The 25,299-nt window shown below is 36.5% G+C and overlaps 1 protein-coding gene across 1 annotated transcript in view; it reads right to left on the bottom strand.

Annotated features, from left to right (window-relative positions):
* Positions 1-25,299, bottom strand: part of OLA1 (Obg like ATPase 1) — an 86,231-nt gene that overhangs the window by 45,696 nt on the left and 15,236 nt on the right. The window contains exon 5 of the mRNA XM_085227798.1: positions 3,835-4,010. Coding sequence (XP_085083924.1) covers positions 3,835-4,010 — 176 coding nt within the window. The remainder of the gene's footprint in view (positions 1-3,834; positions 4,011-25,299) is intronic.

Here is a 25,299-nt window from a genome sequence, read left to right as displayed (position 1 = left end):
TTTCATGAAGTACATACTGAAATCCCCTTTGATAGCAACAGTAAGTTTACACAGGTCACACAGAGATTATAGTCTCTCTAAAATCAGCAACTTTTCCATAGCTTTCATATTAAGCTTATTGTTATATTCAGCAAACAACTAAAGGAAAAGCAAGCATAACTAAATTCAATAATATTTCTTTTCTTCCCTCACCTTCTTCTTCCTTCCCTAACCTTATATAGCACTTTTCCTCAATAGATTTCAAAGTGTTCTAAAAAAAGCAGAAAGAAATGAAAAATGCAATTCAAGTGCTAGATGTTTCTGTTCAACTAGGGAAAGAAAGCAAGTAGAAGGTCTGAAAGTGATATGGTTAAGAAAGCTTTCGGTATTTTTATTTGAATGAAACACACCAACTTTCAAAACTCTCCTCAGTTAAAACTCTTAAGAAATTCTCAAGTATCTTTAAATTCCTCCAAAAAGGATGAGAAAACTATAGAAGAAAAAAACCCATGCTACCTGGAAATATCAAGTTTTTCCTCTTTTAATTCCCCTGTTTTCCTGAAAGGGAAAATGACTATGAGCACTCATAAAACAGCTGTTTGTTGTGAACCTCTGTTGCAGAAAGAGAATATTAGCTATGTCTAGCATTTTAATGTATCATGTAAAAAAGGCAAATCTTGAGAAGGTTTCCATTCTCTCCCAATTTATGTAGGCACACTGTTAGAAAAAAGCCCTTAATCCACTTTACACTACTGTCTCAATGACTTTTCTGCTCTAGAAAGAGGAAGCACAAAATACACAGAATCAAAGAATTATCTAAGTTGGAAAAGACCTTCAAGATCAAGTCCAACCATAAACCTCACCTACCAAGTTCTACCACAAAATCACATCCCTTAGTGCTATGTCCACACATCTCTTATATGTCACTTGGGATAGGGATTCCACTACTTCCATAGGCAGCCCTTTCCACAAAAAAATTCCTCCAAATATCCAATCCAAATCTCCCCTGGAACAACTTCAGACCATTTCCTTGTGTTCTAGCCACTGTCAACTGAGAAAAGAGACAGACACCTTCCTTGCTGCAACCTCCTTTCAGGTACTTGCAAAGACCATACATTGGGTTATTTGCTACAGGGAAGTGAATCTTTAACTGTTTTACTTGTTATAGTTTCTCTTCCCCCACCAATCACATATACAGTGAGAGGAAACCATAAGGAAGTCATTAACTGCAGTTAATTCTGCAGGCCAGTGTAAGCACAGGCCTTCTCTGCAGTGCAAAACAGTAAAAGAAAAAAAGACAAGAAAAGCTGTAGAGAAGCTAATCACAACCCAGTAACTGAAAATCTAAGTGAACCCATCCAGTAGATGGAAAAGTCAGAGACTTGCTGTTACGATCTTACAACTGCACCAAGTCTATTGGTAGGAAATGCACAATGAGGCCTGAGGATTGATTTACCGGGAAAAGAAAATCAACCAGACAGATCTTTCACAGACCTTTACCCTAAAAATGTCCTTTTTACTAAGGTCTACTGCCCACCTTACAATTCAAGTATACAAGTCACAAAGGAAGACGAAGAAGGAGATCCAAGATCAGCAGGACTCAAAAGACCTGATGCTCCACAGCACTTCCCTGGGAAGATTCTCTGGTGACTCTAGAGAGCAGAGTTCCTTCTTGCAGCCTTTGTCTCCACAGAAGAATTTTATTTGCGCCTTTCCCTTCTGTTCAGCCACCCATTTCCATGAAACAAAAGAATTTAATACCTTTGAAACCTCTATTGTTGTTGACAAACTCAGCTGAAACTGGCCAAGTGTAACAGCTGTTACTGAGGTTAGAACTGGCAGAGCAATGCAACTTCAAAACCTTGTGTTTTCTTGTGATCAGAAAGGCTAAAATCCCCCAAGGAATGACAGGAAGTCTAATTTACAAACACAAGAAGAGAAAGTCATTTTGACAGTTGAACTACAAATTAAATAATGGTTAGGAGATTGAAGGGAGAGGCAAAGAAAAGGGTAAGAAACAAAAGCTGAGTAGAGATCAACTAATAATGGAGATGTTAAAGTTCTAATTGATTTGAATTGCGTTTCTGGATTTGAGATTTTAATTTACTGTCTCCCTTCATTTTAGAATAATCTGATATTTTCTGTTTTTAAGCACATGCTAACTTCCTGTAGCTATAAAATGAGTAAGAATAGGTCTATTATGTAGCACTAACTGTACCTATCCATTAGGGTTACATGATGACATTGAGAATTTTAAATGCACTTTGATTACATCTTCCTGACATCAAAAACAAACAAAACCTGTTGAATTCTTTCTTGGCACAAAAAGAATTATTCAGACAAGCACACTTAAAATCTGGACAAAAATGTTTCCATTGTGACAAACAGGTTTTTTCCAGAGTTGACTGCACAAGGAAGCAAGCAAGAGGAGCTCACCAACTTGGACAGAACAGCATTATACCTACCTTATTTTCATTTTCTCATTCTAAAGCGAAATACAGCCTCTGTCCGAACTTGGAATTTAGTATGGACAAGATTTTTGCTTGTCTCTAAGATGAATTTAAAAATGCAAGATGCTACTTGAAACTATAGGCCTAAGTTTCAGTGTTCCTCTAAGCAGATACAACTATATATTAAAGACAAAAATCACTGCCCACGTGTTCTCAAAACACGTTGATGTGTCAGGTGACCTGAAGGAAAACACAACTGATTCTCTCCGGGCTTTTATGAAAGACTTCAAATGGTCCAACGTTAGCTGTTTTTTCTTGCCTGCACCAATCAAGGAATAGAATACTTCTAAAGCCAGACAAAGACTAGTTCTTCACCAACAGAAGCTACCAAGAAAGTGCTTTTTATCACTGCGTCATGGAGAGAGATATTTGACTTCAGATTCAGTTCAATGCTCAACACTAGCTAGGGAAAAAAAAAAAAAAAACAGTGCACTTCAATATTAATTAACTAAAATACCAGCACTGATGTGACAGTGTTTTTTATTAATTGCTATCTAAAAATATATAGGATAAACCAGTATTTTTCACTTCATAATTACCAAGCATAAGTAGCCTGTTGATATGCTGTTGTAATAATTAGAAAAATACTCTTAACATACCACCAGAAATATCTTTAGAAATTTCATGAAATAAAGAAAAAATTAATAACTAGACTACCCACAAACTCTAGTTGACTAAAAAGTCAAGCGGCATTAAAATAATCATTTGCAAAAATATACTTAAAGCAGATAATTATTATATATTTCTAACCTACAAAAGACCACCATTGTTACCCCGTGATAATCGAGCTCATTTAAACAGCTTTCCACAACTACATTCAAAAATGAAATGAAGACTGCTAGTTGAAGTTAACATGCACAAAAAACACAATAGTGCAATCAGATTAAGAAGGTACATTCACTTGGTAAAGACACTAGGAATACTGGTATCAGAGTGGAACTTAATAGCAAGAGTAATTTGGAAGTGACTGCTGGACTTTGAATCATGACTAATCTCCTGATCTAAGTTTGATGAAGCACTGGCAACTCTAATATAATAAGCTGTCAGCAAGAAAATTACAGTTAAATTTTTAAAACGACAAACCTTCTCCCTTCCCCACACCACTCCATCTTGGCAGGGGGCTTGGTTGAAGGTCCCTTCTAACCTTAGCCGTTCTATTCCAATGACTTTTATAACTGAAATCTTAAGCTTTCAAAAAAATTTCAATACTTATTTACACTAAAAGACACATAAAAATGGCAGTAGAGTTTTGTATTATGCATGTGGGAAATCATTAGCAAAATCCAACAATACAAAAATTTGAATTCAATGCAGACAGTAATAAATTATCCACTTTTATACTCACATATTCAGGTTTCAACTTCTTGTCTCCTCCTCTCACAGCTACTTTTTCTAGCTTGTCTATACACTGAGTGATCAGTTCTTCATCTTTAAGTCTAAGTTCCTCGTGTATTATTTCAATGTCTCGAACAGGATCTACACTTCCTTCCACATGAGTGATGTCATCATCTTCAAATGCTCCTAAAACAAGGGAAAATTTAAATTATGTACTAAGCCAACAGGACAGAATTTAAACAAGACTACCAGGAATCACAAAAGTCAAGTCAGCAGTCTGTTTTACTGACTGTACACAAGCATTATAGGCAATATTTTATACCATTTATACAATTTTAGATTGTTAATTTATGTATAAACTCCCAAATGCAAAGATTCATACACATAGATACAAAGCACAGCATTACGCCATTTCAGGAGAGCACGTAGGGCCAGGCTGGATGGGGCTCTGGTTCAGCCTCATCTAGAGGCTGGCATCTGCCGACAGCAGGGGAGTTGGAACTACATGATCTTTAAGGTCCCTTCCAACCTAAGCCATCCAAGTCTATGATTAAGCCATCTTTAAGAGTTTTTTTCTAATAAGAACAGATTAAAACACTTTTCTGAAAATTGGTATCACTGTATCTAATGGTATCTTACCTACCAGTAGCAAACACAGCAGCCAAATTCAAAATTGTAGAACATTTTAGCACATACAGTAAATGACTTGTGGAAAGAAAACCTTACAAATCATCCTGGCAACTCTCACTAGCTAACCAATTTTATGCATTAAGAAAAAAAGAAGTTCTAGACAAAGAATTCTGAAGTTCTGAATGACTCTTAGTGTTTCCAAGGGAAACGGGGTTTAGGAAAAAAAAAGGCCTGAAATCATCTGGCAGACCTCTTCCCTGTTTCAATCTACTTTATCACTGTGGTTGTGACGGTGATTAGATAATGAACCACTCAGACACACAATTTACACAGCAGCTAATTTCATCGGCCTGATTTGAGGGTATGGTTTTTAGGGGGCCATCAAAGAAGCAGATGAAGGTGCATTTGTCATATATGAGTGACAACCATTCACACTATCTGAACAAAATGGTGCTGGCCCTTATTAGAAACACATGCTATTATCACATATTTAAAGTGCAGTTGAAGCCATAATTTCAAATTGCCAACTGGAAACATAAGGGTAAAACAACCAGATATTACTGAAGCATGTGTGCTGACTTCATGCCCTTCTGAAGACAACGTGGCAACATAATTCAACTAGGGTTTAAATTATCAGATAAAAAGCGTTAAGAAAAAAAACTATAAATATTTTAAAAACAAAAATATGAACAGTTTATTACTTATTCCTGGAACCATTTTCAGAGTATTTACGCACTTAACCTGTAACATTAAATATATGTCTCAGAAATAAGTCATTATGAGAACTTTAAATAAATATTACCAAAATGAAAATAAACTGCTTTTTTGCAGGGAAAGAAAGGCAGTTTTTGAACTACCTAGAACAAAGGAAAAAAGCTAAACTACAAACAACTCCTTAACTGACAGGCAGCTAACATTCTTCATTGTAACACATATCTTAAACTTCGGTTTCCTTTCTAACTTACTGAAAATAGCGGTTTTAGCAATAAAGATTTCACCATCAAAACAGACTATACACAGGTTTAAAATGTTGCTGGCAGTCAAATATCAAAATCATTTTCAGACAAATACACAAAAAGCCTTTAAAACAGCAGTGAGGGAAAGCTCCCTCCTTGCCCATCAGCTGTCACTCTCCAAGAATGATCCCGGAGTCCCCCTGGTACAAAGAAAAGCACCTCTGCAACAGATGCAACACTGAGGCTGGCTGCAACGGGAGAACAGGCAGCTCTGTCAAAAGAAAGCATCCACACTAACTCATACCAGTACAAAGCAAAGAACAAGGCACATAATAGTCATCTTCCATAAACCCTGTTTGTTCACAGCAGTCTGCAATGGGACATGGGATGTCTGGGTGCACACACACGAGAAAATACCATTCTACAGATCTGTTTAGATCCACAAGGGAATTACTGAATAATAATAAAAAAAAAGCTGTAACCATAGCAATCAAAAACTCTTCTACCAGCACAGCTTTCTCAACAGATAAAGAGTATTTAGTTGGCTAAAAAAGGCAAGTATTTCATCCTTGTATTAAGAAAATAGTGTACACTGCCATCTAAATAACACATTCTCGAGCTGTTCACATCTTCCTGCTGCATTTAGTGGTCTTAAAAAAAAAAAAAAACAAAAAAAAACAACAACACTGTAAAAGTCAGGAGAAAAGCTCTGTGTCTCAAGATCCCGTATTTAAAACATAAAAATAAAAGGTGAGTGACCTGTTTAAGTTTTAAGGAAGCTGGCTCCCAAAGTGAAAAACAGCAGCTAGCAATGTAAGTCTGCTTCAAAGAGTTTTTATGCTCTCTGGGAAATGCCACTATTGTCTTCCACAATGAAAAGGAATCGGTTTATCTCAAAGGTAGGAAAAAATAAGTGCATAAAACAGGTTTGCTCGAGAAAGTTGCAAAAGAAACATGTCAAAAATTAAAAGCCGTAATTGAAACCTTTGAGCGGAAGAAAGCAAACAATCCCAAAATGACAATGACAATCCCAAAAACAATCCCAAAATTCTTCTTCAAATGGAAAGTCTGAATTATGTGAGTAAGAACAGGATATTGATCAAAGCTAAACACACAGCCATATTGGAAGGTACATGGGAAACCATAATCAGTAATTTGTGGAACGGATTATGAGTTCTCTGGTGTCGAGTGTGCCCCACCACAAGTATGTTTTTATTAAAGGTTTATCAGCCTTTCAAATGAAGTTGAAGATATTCACCTCTTTCTTCAGTTATCCTAGCAAGGAGCCTTTTTCCAAAATATCCCCAGAAAACACCAATGATGCATTTGAGCTTGAAAGGCAGACCCCTTCCACTTCCTTTGGTGTAAAAGAACAAGGCCCACAGAACTGAAAACATGAAGCTTGGTGTAAAATAAGTCTCCTGTGGTAAATCCCCGTAATATTTTAGTGGCATGCAGAAACCTCTACCTGAACAAGGCAAGGATTTTACAAAGGACTATATTAAGCTTAACTACAAAAGTTACTTAGAAAGCGGGAGCTTGAAAATCCCCACTGCCAGCTACCCAGCACCCTCTTCAGCTGCCAGCAGCCCCAAACATAAAGGATTCCTCACTTATCCCCGGCTGTTTTATTTGGGCTGGCTGGGCCCACAGTGCCATCAAGCAGTGCAGATCCTTTTCCAACAGTCAGGGAGCTTTGCAAGGGCAGATCTCTTTGGAGTACCCAGTTAGTGATGACACCTATTTACAGGTGTTCAAATGTAATACTAGGAGGGAAAAAAAATAGTTGTAAAGACATGTTAAAGAAGTAACGCAGTGATAGCTGGTTCTGTGCTTTGCTTCTAAGTGACACAGATAACTAAGGATAGGAAAATACAGTGTCTGCCTGGAGATGTGGAAGCCAGACTGGTTTTGTAGTGGCAAGGCATAGGATCTGCCTATTTGTCAGGTCCTGGCAGCAGCGAGGCCACAGGCTGCATCATCTCTTCTTCACACACAAAAGTAATAACAAATAAATATGTATACAGCTCAGAAGTAATAACAGGCACATTTTCAACAGTATCATCTAATGGCATGCATGTTTCTTTGCATTTCTTTCAAGAATCAGCTTCAAAATTCTTTGACAAAATTTACCTCTCAGCCTCCCAAGATTTTTGCATTGCTTATGTTATACCTGTCAAGATCTGATGACTGTATGTTATGTATTCATCTGAACAGAACCACTACACTTAGTTACAGGCTATCATCAACCAATTCATTCTCTTGCTAAAATCAAGTCATCCAATTACTCCTTGACTAATCAAGGCTGTTTTGGCTTTTTCTTTTTTCAAAAGGTACTCAACAGCATAAACAGCTCACTTACAAGAAATGGAAAGGGGCTAATCAGCAGAATTATTGTTTTGCTGCCACAATTTGCAGTATTTAAATGTAGTTGCTGATTGGACTGAAAGTTTTATGATATAGCATATCAAACTAGTTTGATGCAAAAACAAAGCTGCCTATAGCCTGCACTTTATTGTTCCTATTTGCTCCAAGCTGCTACTAAAATGCTAAAATACAAATCAAAAGAATACTACAAGACGTATTTTATTCCAGTTCTAATTGCAATTATGGAAATTAATTAATATCTCCAAGATTAACTTATACTTGATATGTCAGTTGCTTCATTACTTTAATTACCCTTATCCTTAAAACAAAATTGAACAAAATATTTGGCAAATATTAAGTTCCATGTAACAGCATTTTGATGTCTTTTATTCATCTTTGAAGGTAGGTAACTGCATTGGTTTATGCTATGTTATAATAAAAGAAGGATATTCATAACTTGAACAGAATCTGTACTGCATCACAAGCTGAAACTCCCATCAGTATTTAGGGTAACGACCAGCCTTTTTTTGTCACTAAGCTACAAAAGAATGTTTAATAATACCACCAAAAAACAGATCGAGAGAATAATTGATACTTGCACTTCCTCGCAAGCATACATTCAATGACTATTACCAAAAATAGTTGCTCATCACGATACATACATCACAATATGGATATGTACCCTATTATAAGCCCTGAAATAAATGAGCAGTAATACCTATCCGGCATTTCACTGGGGTAGGAATTGAGGAGTGAACAAAATGAAACAAAACAGAGTACCTTGAGTGGGGGCTTAAAAGCACAATATTTTTTTTGAGCTATCAAACAAAACAAGACCAGAGATGTCAAAAACATGAAGTTGTAAATAATATCTCTATTTTAGTTTGTCTGACATTATCCTTGATATTATGAAGACTTAAATGGCAAACAAGATACCTCCATTTCTAATGGAGGTACATATAACATTATTTAACTTCATTGGCGATACATTTTACTATGCATACTCACAATTAGAAGGGCAAAAGAACACTGCCTGAGTCAACATACTTTACAGATTCTTAAATGCAAAATGCATTAATAAAGAACCAACAAATAAAGTAAGCTTAGCATGTTATCCCTTGCAAGCTAATTTCAAGTAAAATTAATCACCTGTAACACAAACAGAGCAGAGCAGCTTAAGCAGAGCAATTTTCAGTTGAAGATGCACCTGCCTATGTCTTCAACATAAGCAAAATCAACTACAAAAAAAACTTAAAATGCTGTAGTAAACCTTGACTTCTGAAGACAGAATTTTTTCAGATATCTTCTGTGGCTTTGTTTTGTGCCACAGCCCTTTAAGTTTTGTCTTCATAAAGCCCTAACTAGTTGTAATCATTCACAGTCTAATTGTGGACATTTATCTGCTTTTCTTATGCATAGAACATAGCTATTAAAGCTGAATGGTGATGGTGTGAAGTATAGGTTAAATTGGGTGAAATTAAAGCAAATTACTCTGGGATGTGGAACTCTGAAAATAGAAACCGCCAATGATTTGCAACCCTCTTGATGATCAGCTTCACAGAACCCTAAATGACAAGAAAACTTACATATTTTAAAGTTAACTAGATTTTTGTAAAAAATAATATGTATAAATTTATTTAAAATGCAAGCAGACACCATAGCAATAATTATTTTGTTTTACCTGCACCACAGAAATACAAGAATAGGTTTTAATTTCTATTAAAAACACTTGTTTTTATTCTCAAGTTCAGCTGATTTCCAGTAACAGAAAAACAGTTCAGAATATTAGCTGTAGCATTAATTACTTTGAACACAAGGTTATAGTTTATGCACACCATATGCCTGTACAGACACGGGACAGTAAAAGCAGCTGCTTTAGGCTCTCCCGGCTGGTACGGTATTAGGACTCAAATTCATTACTTACCCGTAACAAAAGACTAGCGGCTACATTTCCCCTGCTGAGCCCTAATACTGCACCAGTCAGGGGGGTGCAAAGTTAGACCCCCTCCCCAAAAGTCTGAAATCGCAGTTGAATAGCAGTCCTTTCAATATCAAACATATTGGGAGTATCAAAAAAGGCAAGTCTATTTCTGCACAGGCACACATACAATGAGAGCATGTAGCAGCAATACAGGATTATAAATGACTGCAGTATCAACTTCTTGAGCACACAAAGAATTTATATTTGCATAAAAGTACTTGTCAAGTAGGTACTTCACCGAGTCAGGGATGAGAATTACAACCTCCAGAGGAAAACCTGAAGCGTAGCAATTCACTTAAGGATGTGTAAGTTTGCAGAAGAAACCAGAATTTGGTTCCTAGTGGAAGCAACTTTAACAGAGAAAAGTTGTTACCAAGAAAGTTGTTCCACTGAGCTTAACTATAAAAACCTGCTCCAGAGGCCATATCCTTGGAAACCTGTGACAAATATTAGTGATTTATTTCTGATGTAAAAGGTGTTTACTTGCCATTGCTGTTTCATCCTAGCACCACTGGGATGTAGTCAACACTCCACAGGCAAATCCTTCTACCTGCTGAGATTTGCTATCAACTCGGTCGCACTGGGTAAAGAACATTATTTGAAAGCTGAAGGAATAATCTTTGAGCCCTTCATGCCTCCATTTGCGGAGGCTCACTCTTATTGCCCTTGATCACACATTTGAAATACTATCACTGCTCTGTCCACCAAGTAACGTTTGGGACAAACACATTGCAAGACACTTTGTAAAAGATCACATCATGCAGTAATTTGCATGGATTCATTGTTATAAGACTCTAGGAAAGGCAGCACTCGAAGTAAAACTGTGAGATAGATGTCACACCACACAAATTAAGAGGATTCTATAGGGAAAAACAGACTCTGCTCATATTTTTCCAAAACATGACTGTGTTAATTGGAACAAGGGAAATCTGGAATCTAGCCTAGATCACTGCGAAATTTCCAAAAAACCAAAAAGTCTGAAGAATGCTAATGTTTGATGAGTACTCTTGTCAGCCTGAGCTCAGCAACATTTCATTTCTCTGCGAGTTAAAGTCTTGAAAAGAAAAATACACAGTTACACAGTAACGAGGGAGAGTCTCCCCAGCGTCACCCTCCCTAGTCAGCATTCACACAACAGCATCATCCAAAAAAAAAAAAAAAAAAAAAGACAGCACGCTTGGAAAGGTCCTCCTACAAACCTTTGGACAGCTTCTCATACATCTCTGGGAGCCACATTTCCAGACCTTTCACAGAAGACAATGTTTCTACTCAAGAACAGATCGGAACTCACATATTTGTGATTTGATGTCATCTACAATGTACAAAAACTGGTTCCTAAGAGCACATTCACATTACCTTCACCACCATCACCTCCGTGATACATGTTATGCACTTTTGCTGACTGAAGGTCAGTCTCTTATGACTTCTCTGTATGAATGTGTCAATCTCTACACAGTCAGGCTGAAATGGAACTCCTGGGAGTCACCATAACAAGATCTACTTACTAAGAATTGCATTTTTAAGACAACATCACTAGGCAAGTCACAAACACCAACAAGTTGCCCACAGGGCAACTCTCTTTATCCTCAAATAACCAGATACATATTTTACTTACCCATGGGTAGTTCATTTGGATCAGAGACTGATTTTTACCAGTCATGCAGATATCTAAAAACATTTGAGCCTTCAAGTTCCTGTTGGGGTTGGTACAGCACCGCATAGCGGTTACCATGACTCCTACCGAAGCACTTCGGATCCCTAACACTGCAAAGTCCATGCAGTTCTGCAGTCCTCAACATGTTGGAGTGTTATTACTCTTTGTAACATAATGAATAGAGAATGAACAGTTCATTTCAGCACATAAAATTACAGACCTCCTGGAACCCACGGAGAAAAGTATAAAGAATTACTGAAAAATTATTTCAAATGAAGCAACTTCTCTTCAAAAATGTTTGAAGTAATCTTAAGTTACATAAATACCTAGACAAAACTCAGTAAGGAAAAAATTTCAGCTACAAGAGCTTACTTATCTAAGCAGTTCCCAAATACTCTGAAACTTAAAATTACACTGTTGTTATAATAAAACAAGAGTACTACAGAAGTGTCAAACTTTCATGCAGTGCCTTACAAAATGCTATCAAAAAATTATAGAATTTAACACAGTGGAAAAGGCAACCTGTAGGCAAACAATGACTAGTCTATAAACAGAGTAGCTGCCTTTTTTTTTTTTTTTTTTTTTTTAAGAACAGCATTTATAAGAAGTTGCAAGCTCAATTTATGACAAGCTGACAGAAAACTTTATTCTATGTATTCGAATGTTTACCTTTTGGGGATCTTTGTCTGTACACAACGGAAGGGAAGAGAAGTAAACATAACCTAAGGAAAGGCCAATTAAATTATAGCAAAAATGATGGGTGATGAAGACTTAAGCAAGCAAAAATTGTTTGATCAGTGCCATTAAAAAAAAAAAAAGCAGCAAAACTTTATCATTAAGTTTACTGTATAAAAACTGTATAAAATGCCTTATCATACACCCTTCCTTCTGGACATTCCAGTCCACACTCAGAACATAATACATAATGTAATGTTAAGACAGTTCATCCAGATGTCTCTTTTGTATATCAAATTTAATTTTCAGAGTTGTGCCTACTTCATTTATATTAACAGAATTGAAAACAACAACAAAAAAAATCATTGGCTGGTTCAGAGACTCCTTGTTCTTCATACAGTATTTTTCATATACAGTGACTACTTTTCAACAAAACTAAGCGTATTACTTGTATAGACTTACTTCATGGAAAGTGAAAAACTCACTTTTTTGTACATTATTTCAGAGAAGAAATCCTGAACACTCAAGGATTTGCTTTTCTTCCTAGTAAGCCTTTATTTAAACAACAATTACATTGTGGAACATTTCAGTTCTGCAACTATCTGGCACCATCTAGTAGCCAGTGGCATTGCCTTTACACAATTCCATTAAGAGAACCTATGACAAGAGATGATATTGAACAGATGTGCAGCGAATATAACAAATTTCTCTTACTATCTGAATCTCATATGGTCAAACATATTTTATGTAGAATGAGATAACTCCAGACGGTAATTACTTGTACACTGAGCACATACCTTCTGCCTTTCTTGAAAAACCACATTAATATTTGTGCACTCTTAAGGTGTTGAGGAATTTAAGAGTCGGCTCACCGATTTTAGCAATGTTTGGCAATCATACTGCTCTATGCATGTATATGGCAAGTAGTTTCTGTTCATTTCCTTATGCCATCCTAAAGAGCCTCACTTAAGTTAAAAACTATGAAGGAAAACATACGCTTTGTTTTAATCCTGGACATAGGGAGCGCTACTTATTTTCTGCAGATGTTTAAGCAGAACAGTTGGGAGGCCCGAAAATGGGATAGGAGAAATATCAACATAGAGGCTACTTCGTTATGTTCCCAAGGGGTGAATCGGTAGAAATCTCCCGTTTCCAAACAGTCCTGCTCCTTTAATCTGCAAACAATCACAAATACACAGTCCCACTACTCTGCTCCCTGCAAAATAAATATATAAATGTGATACTTCTGCAACATCTAAACACCACTTTTTAAGCTGAAACAGTTCTTCTCCATTTGCTTCAAATGTCAAACCCATCACAGGAAAAAATGTTGTTTTTAAAAGACTTCCCCAACGAAGCAGTTCATTTCTCTGCCATTTAGCTCACTGTATTTTTACAAGCACCAGGCTGAGCAAACTATGATTGAGAGAAGCCATCTTATGCACATTGCTGTTGTCCCACATCATTCAGAACAAACCTTTTTAGATCGTTAACTACCACAGGAGTGCTGATTACACAGGCACCAGCAATTTCCTAACCAATGACCACCTGAACAATGATGTGTTCAGCTTCTCAGACCCTGAAGCCTTTCAGAGGTGAATCATTTCACAGTTTGGAACTAGATCTCCATAGCAACTTCCCTTTGAGGGTTTTAGAATCACCATCCCGTAATTCTATGATCATCAAGCTCAACCATTCCCAATGGTTCTTTTCACAGCAGATGGAAAAGGAAGCCTTGAAATTTTACAGTCTATTTCAAGCAATTCATCTGGCAGCCTATTAGAATTCAAAATATTTCGACCTTCAATCACAAAGCATGTTATCTGAAGCTGTGGTGATCTCAAGTCAAGACAAGCAGACGTTTTAGTCTAATCATCCATGATGAGAAGAGACTGACAAAAACTCTTAATTCAACCACCATCAAAATGCTTATTTTAACTGCATGAAAGTCTTTCAACAGGCAATGAAAACACACCATGTACCATTTTATCACAACCTTCCATTCAAGTGAAATATGAATTCTGAATATTGGCATGGATCTTTGCACTCCCCGACTGCTTTTGAACAAATATCTGCTTCCTAAAGTCGCTATAAATCCAATCTTATCACATTATTTTCAACAGCTGTCATGAAAAATGATGGAAGCAAACTGCAATTAAACTTCTCACGACTGAGTACAATAATGCTGTAAGTAAGTTACTTATTGATGGATCCAGTTTGTCACAGACACCTTCTAACAAAATCAAATCATCTAAGTTTGAGAAAATAAATACCAATTAAATTATGAAAGCATAGCATCAGTTAAGATCTTGAAATAAAGCTCATTTTGATAATCATAATCAGAGGGAGATTTTTTTTCCCCTCCCTGTTCCCAATTCCCAAACCCAATTCTTTCTGTTGAAAGAAACATTTTCAATCACCTAAATGTTAAATAATCACAAGTGCTATTAGGGATACAGCAGCTTTAAGCCTTTTCACTTATATTTTTTAATCAACCTGAGATTGAAGGCAAATTCAAATGTTTTAAAATCTCAGTTATACTTTATCATCTTAGTAACAGCACTCTGTAAAATTTCTTCCTTTTCCCAAGGACAAAAGATGCTCTTTCCCACCCCCAAATGCAACCCTGTAAGGTTAACTCTAGAAATACCTTTTTCTTGCAACTATATTGTCAACAAAATACAAAGCATCAAAATGCAGTACTGAAAAATCACTAAATACACAGACACAAGATATCTGGTGGCTACAGAATTCCAGAGACTTACAGATTTCCATGTAAAAAATTGCCACCAATAGTATTTAAAAGGATCTGCAGTGAGTTTAGTTGGTAAACAATATATATATTTTTTTAATCACTATTTAATGGCTTGACAGTGAGACTTAAGACAGCAACTATGGCAATAGGTATTACTTTTAAAAATAAGCAGCGTAAGGATCCACCTGTATCAAAGCTCCAGTGATCTATTATAAACAGTAAAATAAAGTCTAACATAGCTGTTAATTTCCCTTACAATATTTGTGGAGGTAAGAACACTTAATGCTATTATTTTCTAAGATGAAAGAAGTGCATATTCAGAGTTCCTAAGCAGTTAGTTAACTGAGACAGCATCCACAATTCCTATCCTTTCTTACAGCACTTAAAATGCCACATTCTACTAGGCTACAGGGAAAAAACTACCAATCAACCCCCAGCTGACCTTACCCTTCTATGTACTGATATTGTTTGGCCATACTGCTACTCTACTGTGACTCTTCAAGAGAAAAATTAAAACACAAAAACAAACCAATAAGATGATGTTAAATACAATAACTTATTAACAAGTGGTTTATTTAGAGCCAGTATCTTTTGAGAAGTTTTGAAAACATTTCTTTAAAAAAAATGACGAAAATCTTTGGGGAAAGAACAGGCACAGTACAGGATTTCTCTTCATACACACACTGCAGGATTTTCAAAGCTAGTTCATGATCCGCATTATACAGCTTCCGACACTGAAGTTCTTGAAGAACTGAAGGGATGTTAATATAAGGACAAAATTTAACTAGGAATAAAGCTAAAATTTCAGATATAGAGAAAAAATGAAGCTATACATCAGCTAAAATTTTAAGTTGTTTATTTCTGTGTACAATTAACTGAAACAACTACTGATTCTATTCTAGCAATGTGAGAAAGAAACGAGGGAAAAGAGCTCTTGAGTATTTAAAACCTCTGCCTGCAAAGACCAGAGATTAAAGCACGTGAACAATATTAAAATTCATAGTGGTTTTCAGTGTTAGATCAGTTGTATCAGTGGCTAATGTAAGAATTATTTTAAATAACTTCCTACGGGAGATAAAGTGGTTATGGAATAAATATAACAATATCAAAAATTCTGCTCAAAAAAAGTTTTTTAACTTTTTCATTTTAATATGTAAAAAACCTCAAATTTACGTTATCAGAAGCTTTAAGCCATCTATAAAGTTTTGGTATTTTTAATAATAACTGTTGAATAAACATCACAATCTTTAAGTACAAGCTTCAGTGTTCTATCAGAAATTGAATGTAAAGTCACCTAGGGATACTAAGTTATTTAAAAATTTGCTAATTAAAAAGTACAGCTATCACTGCAACATTACTCAGATGCACAGTCAAAGGTACACGTATGTAATTTATCTACTTGTAACATACCTATTACTAAACGTAATTTAACAGGAGCATTTTAAAAAAATTCTTAAGTGATAGTAAATGATAAGTATCTTGGATTGTACAATTAGACTGTCAGAAAAGGATGCCTATTAGTAATACACACATAAATCAACCAAGAGTTACATCTTTACAATCTTTTTTATGATTATGCACAATTATGATTCAAAGTATTTTACCAGATATTTCTCGTAAACAGTAATTTTAAAATTGAGGAGGCGATCCTTAAAATTGTCTACAAATACTCAAGAATGAGGCTGCATTTCCAGCTATTCCTCCTCCCAATATCCCTACAGCCATATCTGAAAAACCTCACCTTAAGCATAGTAGTTACATATTAGCTCACCATTTAACAATCTAGGATAACCTTAAGTTTATTTCATAACATATAATCAAGCAACATACGGTAATTAAAGCACACCGAAAACAGCAGTTACTAGCTAATTAACATTACAGAAACACTTTTCTTAATGATAGAAAAAGACAAAGATGTTATAAAGTACAGTAGCATAAGAAACAGTTTGCTACAAACCTTTTTGCTGGCAGTGTTAAAAACCTCAACTAAGCGATTTGAAATTGCGGTATTTTGCCAAATAAAAATGTCCAGCTAAGGGATGCATGGTTAGGGAAGTGGTTTAGGGACCACCTTTTCACCATACAGTTCACGTAGGACAAGCACCGCTACTGCAGACCGCTGCGCCCCTAAGCAGGGCTCGGCATTTGCAAACATCCAACCTCTTACATTATATCCTCATTTATGCAGAGGTTCAGTTCAACAAGAACTTCTGCTATTATCGTGGCAAAGAGACACATTCAGCCGCCGGCACACGCTAGGCTCCTGGCAGGCCAAGCAGCGGAGCACAGGCCTAGCTGTAGCCATGCCGCCATGGGCCTCAGCGAGGAGACAGCTGCCAAGACACATGCCGTGTCCTCCTAAGTGCTCTGCTTGGCAGCATCACCTCAGCTGCACACTTTGTCAGATAATTGTTTTATGTTTTGCTGTTAAATTACAATTCAAAAACAGCAGCAATTCCCTTTCCACGCTCTTTTTAAACCCAACTTCTGTTTATTACATCCTAGTTCATAGCACATATTAATAGTAGCACCTAAAGAAACCTAAAAATGCATGCATCGATACTTTGACATGAAAATCCCCTCTGATTTTTAACCCTCTATTTGTATCCTACCACTATTCACCTGTTTCTGTATGTACTTCTCCCATTATTTTTCTTTTTTATTTAACATTAAAATTTTTCAAATTACAGGATATATAAAGGTGCATTAACTTCCACCATAACTTCACGATTACTAAATGGGTATACGTTGAACCGTGAATTCGTTGATGGTTAGTAATAAAAGGGTCAGGCATTCCATAAAGTTTGGCACACAGCCATAGCTATCTGGGGGCTTTCAGACCAGAGCAGGACAGCACACAAGCCCCAACACACAGCCACCACCCAACAGATGGCAGAGCACCCATCTCACCAGCATTCCTAACAGCTATAAGCTGGCAACAGTATGCACATCCATCTAGAGGTTTTTGTTTTGAAATCCGAAAGATGTGCTTACATAAAGGATTGCTCAAAATTCTTAAGGTCTGCAGGCCTCTACATGCGAATGTCACACCTGTATAGTGCAACAATAAAGTTAGGCAAGCCAACAGAAATCACCCTTTTGCACAGGGAAGCATGTATCTGAAAACACCGCCTACCCTATTGAAAAAACATCCCCTACCAATTTTTTATTTTTATTTTTATTTTTATTTTTTTTAATTGAACAGGCTATGATATAAATTCTTAAACTCAGTCAGAAAAAGCTCTGAAAAATACTTGCTTGGTTGCTAGCTTCAGCATGCAGCATCTTTCATTCAAGGTCTGGTTTGATACTGATTTTATACTCTTGATAAAATAAACCTAAAAATCACCTAAGAGAGAATTTTCATTCTGCCTATCCTGTAACAATCTGGCTTTCAAAGAAATTCTCCAAAAGATCTCCACACTGATCACCACACTCAAAACTTCTAGCAGTCCTTTCTTATTATTCTACAATTTCAAGCATGTCCTTTTTCATCAACACTTATATCTATACTAAAATCTTCATCCAATTACTTTAACAAGATTCCTTGCTTTTTTTTTTTTTTTCTTCAAAAGCTAAATGCTATCACACACCATTTAGTTTGGACGTGGGCAACATATACTATTACTTTAGGGTTTCTCGCTCGTAGACTCTCTAAACAGAAACTGCTGAATTACAACACTGATTTTTCTTCACATTAGATGAAAACAAGCTGACAAAAGCAAACAAATGTCAAAGGATATGAGGAAGGTTCAATGGAGGAAGGCATACACAACACTTAAAAACACGCACAGCTACCTCTGACACTACTGCTACAGGCAGCCCCAGCACTCTGAGTCAAACACCACTGCCAGCTCATGGGTTTCATGCCCCTCATTGCCTGCACTCTTAACCACCGCAAAGAGGGCTGTAAGGAGTCAGCCACAGGACCTAGCAGACTCTGCATCACCACTCCACTTCACCTGATAAATAGAAGAACCCAATTTTCCAGTAACCTTATGATTTCTAATCAGTTTAACTTTGTTATGAAGATGTACCCCACTGTTCACTTTTTTTCCTTGATTTCCAACCCTGACCAAGAATACCATATATATAATTTTACATAATGAAACGCTCTAACCTGAATTTGATTGGGAGTAAAAAACATTTAGTATCATCTAATACAGTGTAATACAAAAAGCAAATGTTATCCATCTCAAATTCTTTCACTTTCGTTTGGCAGGAAAACCCTGATGTTCAGAGCTTACAAAAATCTCACAGAGAAACTTCAAGAAAGTTAGAAATCCACTACAGGAGACTTTCCCACTTAAAAAAGGAAGGGGAGAAGTATAGTTGCTGCAATGGTATGAAAAGAGGCCACATTTCATCACCAACAAGCTAGTGTTTACTCAACACTGATTTTTCAAGTACTTTGTTTCTATGAAATCATTTTCTGAAGCTTTAAGAGATGCTCTCTGCAGAAGACAGGAACTCCCTGAGAGCTATAAGACTGTTAAGCTTCTATTCCATCCTTTATTTAATAGTACACACAAACATAAACTCCTTTGTTTTAGAGAATCCAATAGGCAGTACAGCTAAGAAAAAGCAGGTTGAGTGAACCAAAGATAGATTACTTTTGATGGATGGGCTTTTAATTCTGATAAAAAAAAATCAGATCCCTGATAACAAGATAATTTTCTTTGTGGTTTGTCAATTATTAACCTTAAAAATGTTTTCTGAGTTACTAAAATGGTCTGTTTCTTCACAATGTGCTTTCAGTTACTGACTTTCAGCTCTCAGCACTATTTGGTTGGTAATATTATGTATAATATCCCCTCCTAGGAGGGGCCTTTAGTGCTATTTACATTCCAGGGAAATGCTGCCTCGCTCCCCATCTGCATTCCCTCTCACGCTGACATGCACATGTCCTGCTTCCTTGTCTGCTCACTCCATCACGATATCAAAACTGGGGGCATACTGTACATATGTACATATGAGACTGATTTATGCATTCTAACTGCATCACAGGAGTAATTTTTTCCTTACCAAAGGATTCCAAAAGGCACTTTCTTTTTTAAACATGCTGAATATTTCATTCTAGTTACACGGAAATATTTCCATGCAGCGCTCGTATAATGCAGAAATAATGAACTTCTACATAATTACACTCATTCTAAAACAAAAAACAGCCATTTTTTCCAAAAGCTAAGCTTAAAACAGAAAAAAAGAAAAAAAAAACTGCACTAGTTTTCAAGTGAGATGAGAAGTTTTTCTGTGTTAAACTGGGGATCAACATATTAAATTCCACCAAATTTAACATTCCAGTTTCCCATAGCTGTAGTAGTCCAAAAGAAACCTTTCCAAGCAAAGAAGTTTTTATGTCTCTAACCAAGTTTGCAAACAAACTGTCACATTTTTCTTACTCTAGTACAAAATATTAGCACCACTCTAGGAAATCACGCTGCTGATGTACAGAATCCTGGCCAGGCCCCACTGACTGTCACCATGCTCCTGGACTGGACTGATTCCCCTCATTCAACACAGAGCAAGAACACTTCCTTCTACAATAAGCCTATAGATAGCTTTGAAATATTTCTGTCTGCACAGCCTGTCAGGAAGATTAGAAGAATGATGCACCTATCTTCTGAAATGTCTGGCAGAAGGTTTCACTAAAACCAAATTATTACATAATTCTGGATGTTCTTTCCTTGTGTTAATAACTAAAACCCCGCTGAGGCTTAGCAAGCAAGATGCTTGACAAGCTGCCTGGCAGACTGGGCTGGAGGGGCACCTGCACCCGACTACGCTCTCACGTTGTCCCTTCCAGCTCCTATGAATAACAGTGAGACGTTAAAAGCTTCTGTATAAAAGAAAATATGTACACGTAACAAATGTCTCCAATTATTTACTCACTGAATGCAATTGCATGCCATTAATACTCAAAACCACTCAGAGTGAAAAGATGCAGGGAAGAAAAACAATTTTATTTAAGCAAGCATAGTGGTGTTATTTTGTTTCAGTACAGGACAAATCAACTACCAGGAAACGCTCTCCCTTTTCACACAAGAAGTGTATTTGTAAGTGATCAATTAAATTACTCCTTTTCCAAGGCACAGGTACTGATGTCATTCAGTACTCAACAAGGGAAAGGGGAGGTTGTTTGTTTTTTGTTTTTATAAATGCAATACTGATTAGTTTAGGATCAGACCTAGCCATCTTTATTCACACTGAGCAGAACTTGACTGCAATTCACTGAATTTTAATCACAAATATCGTATGACAAAATAAAAGAATCACATCCTTGGAAAGGACATGAGAGTACTTTAAAAAGTCACTTTTGTTCTCTCCTCATGCTTGCTTAAACATATATTCCAAGAACAACATCATGAGGAAAACGTAAGAAAAGATCAAAGTATAAATCAGTTATTTAGCTAGCTAGTAGCTTACAATGAAGATGCAAGAAATATCATCTCAGCAAAATTATTGTTAATGGTTTATCAGTTTAACCATAACGGTGAAATGCAAACGTTAAAATAATCACATCCATATCAGAGCCACCAATTGGGAAAAGAAAACCTATTACAGTATAGTTGCTCAGCAAGGCTTTAGGTTTTGTTTACGACCTTCTCATGCCCCATCACGGCAGAGTTAATACTAGAACAGTCTCCTAACTGTTCTCAACTGTAAGCTACTTTCATTTTTATTTGTAGATAGAGGGATTATCTGAATTACCATTGCATATCTCTCCTCCTTCCCTCAGTGAAATCTTTAACTAGTAAAACAAGAAGCCTGCCCAAATTGTGCCATCTTGTTTTAAGAAATTCAAGCATCAAGTCTCAGCGACTTTTTCTCAGTTGTAACCAGTGCAGTCATACAGACTCCTTGCCCCAGCAGAGCCACACAGTTAATGCATTCTGGCCCCTCTAACTCACATCTATTTCACTTCAGCAGCAGCACATGAAGGAGAAAGTTTGAGAAAAAGAATGGAGCCCCCTAGAGCAGGCACTCCTTCACCTGCAGTGAGTACTGCTCAGAAGGGCAAGTTAGGACATAATGCAAAAGGGAAAGCTGAGCTTCAAGTTACTCTTTGTACGCCCTGCCTCAGTTCCTCCAGCCTCAGGAGGAGGAACAAAGGCAGCCCCAGGACTAGCCAGCAGCCAGCAGGGAGTCACAGAGCAGCAAGAAGGGGCCGAGTAGCCAAAGCCCTGCCACACACCTCATGCTCCTCCTGGCACAGCCTGAGCACAGCCAGTCACTTCTACACACACATTACTTGGCACTTATGCAGTTGTCTTGCATTCCCTACAGAAAATAAAACACTTTTACTTCAAAACCTGTAATGGTAGACATTTGTTATAACCTGATTGTTTCACATGGGTACCATGACTTGGATTTAAATTAAGTGTACAGGAAATGTAAAGAGATGCTATTCCCTTACTAAGGGTACACAGAACAAGACAGGCATATTAGAAAAACTAGCATATAAAAATCTACACTAATTTCACCCAACTATTAAATAACACAAAAAAATTACAATATAATTTTAAAAAAATATTCCTTACTTGAGACTGCAGACCTTGAGGAGGACACAGTACCTTCCCCACGTATCTCTACAGCACTGAATATCTGCTTCACCACAAGGAAAACACCTTAAAATGAGGAAATGATAACCTAGACATACACAAATTCTTCCTCTTTAGTTCTAGGTGCAAAGACATGTAAACAAAAAAATACAGAGGAGCAGATGTCACAGATGAGGTATCTTCAATGGAAGGTCATTTAGTAGTTATCTACAGCCATTAGTACAGTGGGGTCACAATTGGAAAAAAGTGTATTATCAAAATTGAAGTTTGATTTGGGGTTTTGTTTTAAAGCACGAAAATGATAACTCTCTATTAATAGCTCTATTAATGACAAAAACTGTTCCTATGGAACTAAACATCTCCTGCAGTCCAGATCACTTTACTGCAAGACTTCTCTATGTCGCAATATCATTATGTGCCATTAATTTGCTATCTAAAAAAAATATATATATATATACTGAAGACTAATACGTATTTATATCTACTTGTTTAGAAAAAAATAAAAGCACGAGACAAGCCTTCCACAATGGAGAAGAGAAAGGGAATGGAGATGGTGGCAGACAAGAACAGGACACAAAAAAACACCTTTTCCAAAGATTGTTCAAGGCGAAAGGGACACGTCATGTTAAACAGTAGTCAATAGCTGCATTCAATCAGTAAACAAATTCAACTCTATGAAAAAAGAACTACATCACCATTTAGTGGTTGCAATTTAGATTATTCTAGCGTGTAATACTTTAATTGTATAAAACAAAGCTGATGTCACAAACACAAAAGAACTTCTTGCAAAGCAAGCACCACAAGTAATTTCCATGCTGCCACTGATGGCTGACAAGTGATGAGCACTTTGTTTGAATTTATGTACTTCTGCATCTAAGGCAACAGGTGGCTTATAAAAAGAAAACAGAGCTGTTTTTAACTCTTCTTTAGCAACATTTTTATTATATGTTTTACCATAATGACTAAACATAATTGCTACAAATAAAAGCTCAACATACTAACTACAAAGATGAATCATGTCTTGGGAAAAATTATTTATTATTGTGATAAAGCCAAAAAGTGAGCTAAGGCTAGATCTTGGGCATTCTGCATGCACTCAGAATGTTCTCTAACTGCACAAAGCACTCGGTATTTAAGCAGTACTCTGTTACATATAAATTACATCAATTTAACATAAGACTATTTTTTTTTTCCCCATTTCAAACAGTAGTGGAATATTGCAAAGCAGTTGAAGGAAATTCTTTATTTTCAAGTCTCTAAACCAACAGACACAGCCATGTGCTTCAGCTCTTGCTTGCTGCAGTTCTGGACTAAGAGAAGCACTACAGAAACATGCTATTTTTTTTTTCCTCTAAACTTGGCATAGTCCAATAAAGTTTTATTTTCTTTCTGCACACAAATTGATGTTAAAAAAATAATTACAACACCCACAGTGTGTAATGCACGATAAACTTCTCACTTGAATTTAAGCACAAAAGAATTCCAAACAAAAAGACACTATAAGCACACAGTTAATTCAGATTAGAATATAGGTGGAGTGGTATTGACTGGCTCAGCTATGTTAGAAAATTCTGAAAGACAAATTGAGAAGGCGAAAAATGCAATAAGCAAGCTGAAACAATCTTTCTAGTCTGCCTTGTAATTAAACTGTGAAATAAGCGCCTGCTTATCATTAAAACATTTAAGTGTTTTAGATAGATTAAATGCACATACCAAGATATTAGACTTCTCCTCTGCATGGCAATTTTGCCATACCATCCCTAACAATTAAAAAACATGACACATCAATATTTCTATCTTGCACACAAAATATACATATACACAATTTCCATAGTGATGTTCACTGGATCCATCTTTCTGTGCTGCAACACTTCAGAGCTCACCCTGGAGCTTCACGCTGGCTATCTTCCCATATCTCCCCAAAAGCAAGCAGCCCCTTCCAGGTAGTGCACATTCTTCTTGCTATGCCCTTCCTCAGTTTGCAACACACTTGACTTTCACGCACTTGACTTCTCATTCCTACTGCTATTTATTTTTCAGACATTAATTTTCACACCAAAGCCTGGCGCATAAAAATATTTAGTAAGCCTCAAGGAACTGCGATCTCATCAACAGCTATCTCAGTAAGTACTAAAATACAAACCTATGGTCAAACATTTTTTATAACTAGAACTGAGTTTGAGGTATATGAGCTTATCTGCCATTGTCATTATTGAAAGAAAAACCTGCCTGACAGTGTTTTGAGTTCTTTGGGGGAGAAGTGAGAGACAAGGGAGTAGCAGCATATGGCTGGGGAAAAAAAAAAAAAGGAAGATGGGTAGTGGTTGATTTCCTCAAGAAAGTTTTTAAACTACTTTCCATAAGGATTAAATTAACCATGTAATGCTTGAATTCTCAGAAAATAAATTCCATACCTAAGGATAAACAAGGAGGTTCTGAAAATCTTGTACAAATACTGAAGCTTTACTTACTTACTTACTTTAACTGCAAAACTCAAACTAACAACTAAAAGTAACGTTTCTGACGTATTCCACAACAACAGATGGTCACCTGTGGGTTATTATTTTAATGCATTTGTTAATTGCCTGCAAGCAGTGAGACTTCAGGTTGTTATCTGAGGCTAGAGAATCCCCTTGGCATCAATATGAAAACAATAGCTTTCAAAGCTGCTCAAGCAACTGCTGCCAACATAATCATCCAACACTTAAATCCAGCTCATTGTGTTCTTCCACACAGGATTACAGGATAAAAAAATAAATTCTGAAATAAAAATCTATTCTGAAATACACTACGAAATAATTGCAGGAAACCTGACACTTTGGAAGTTCCAAAGCAGGGAGAAATCAAATCACAAAAATCTGTTGATATGCCATAGAGAAATGATTAATTAAAAAA

The sequence above is a fragment of the Meleagris gallopavo genome, chromosome 7, assembly GCF_905368555.1.
Source record: "Meleagris gallopavo chromosome 7, MGAL_WU_HG_1.1, whole genome shotgun sequence".
NCBI lineage: Eukaryota > Metazoa > Chordata > Aves > Galliformes > Phasianidae > Meleagris > Meleagris gallopavo.
Note: the sequence above shows the minus strand (reverse complement) of the source record. Positions and strands in the feature narration are given on the sequence as shown.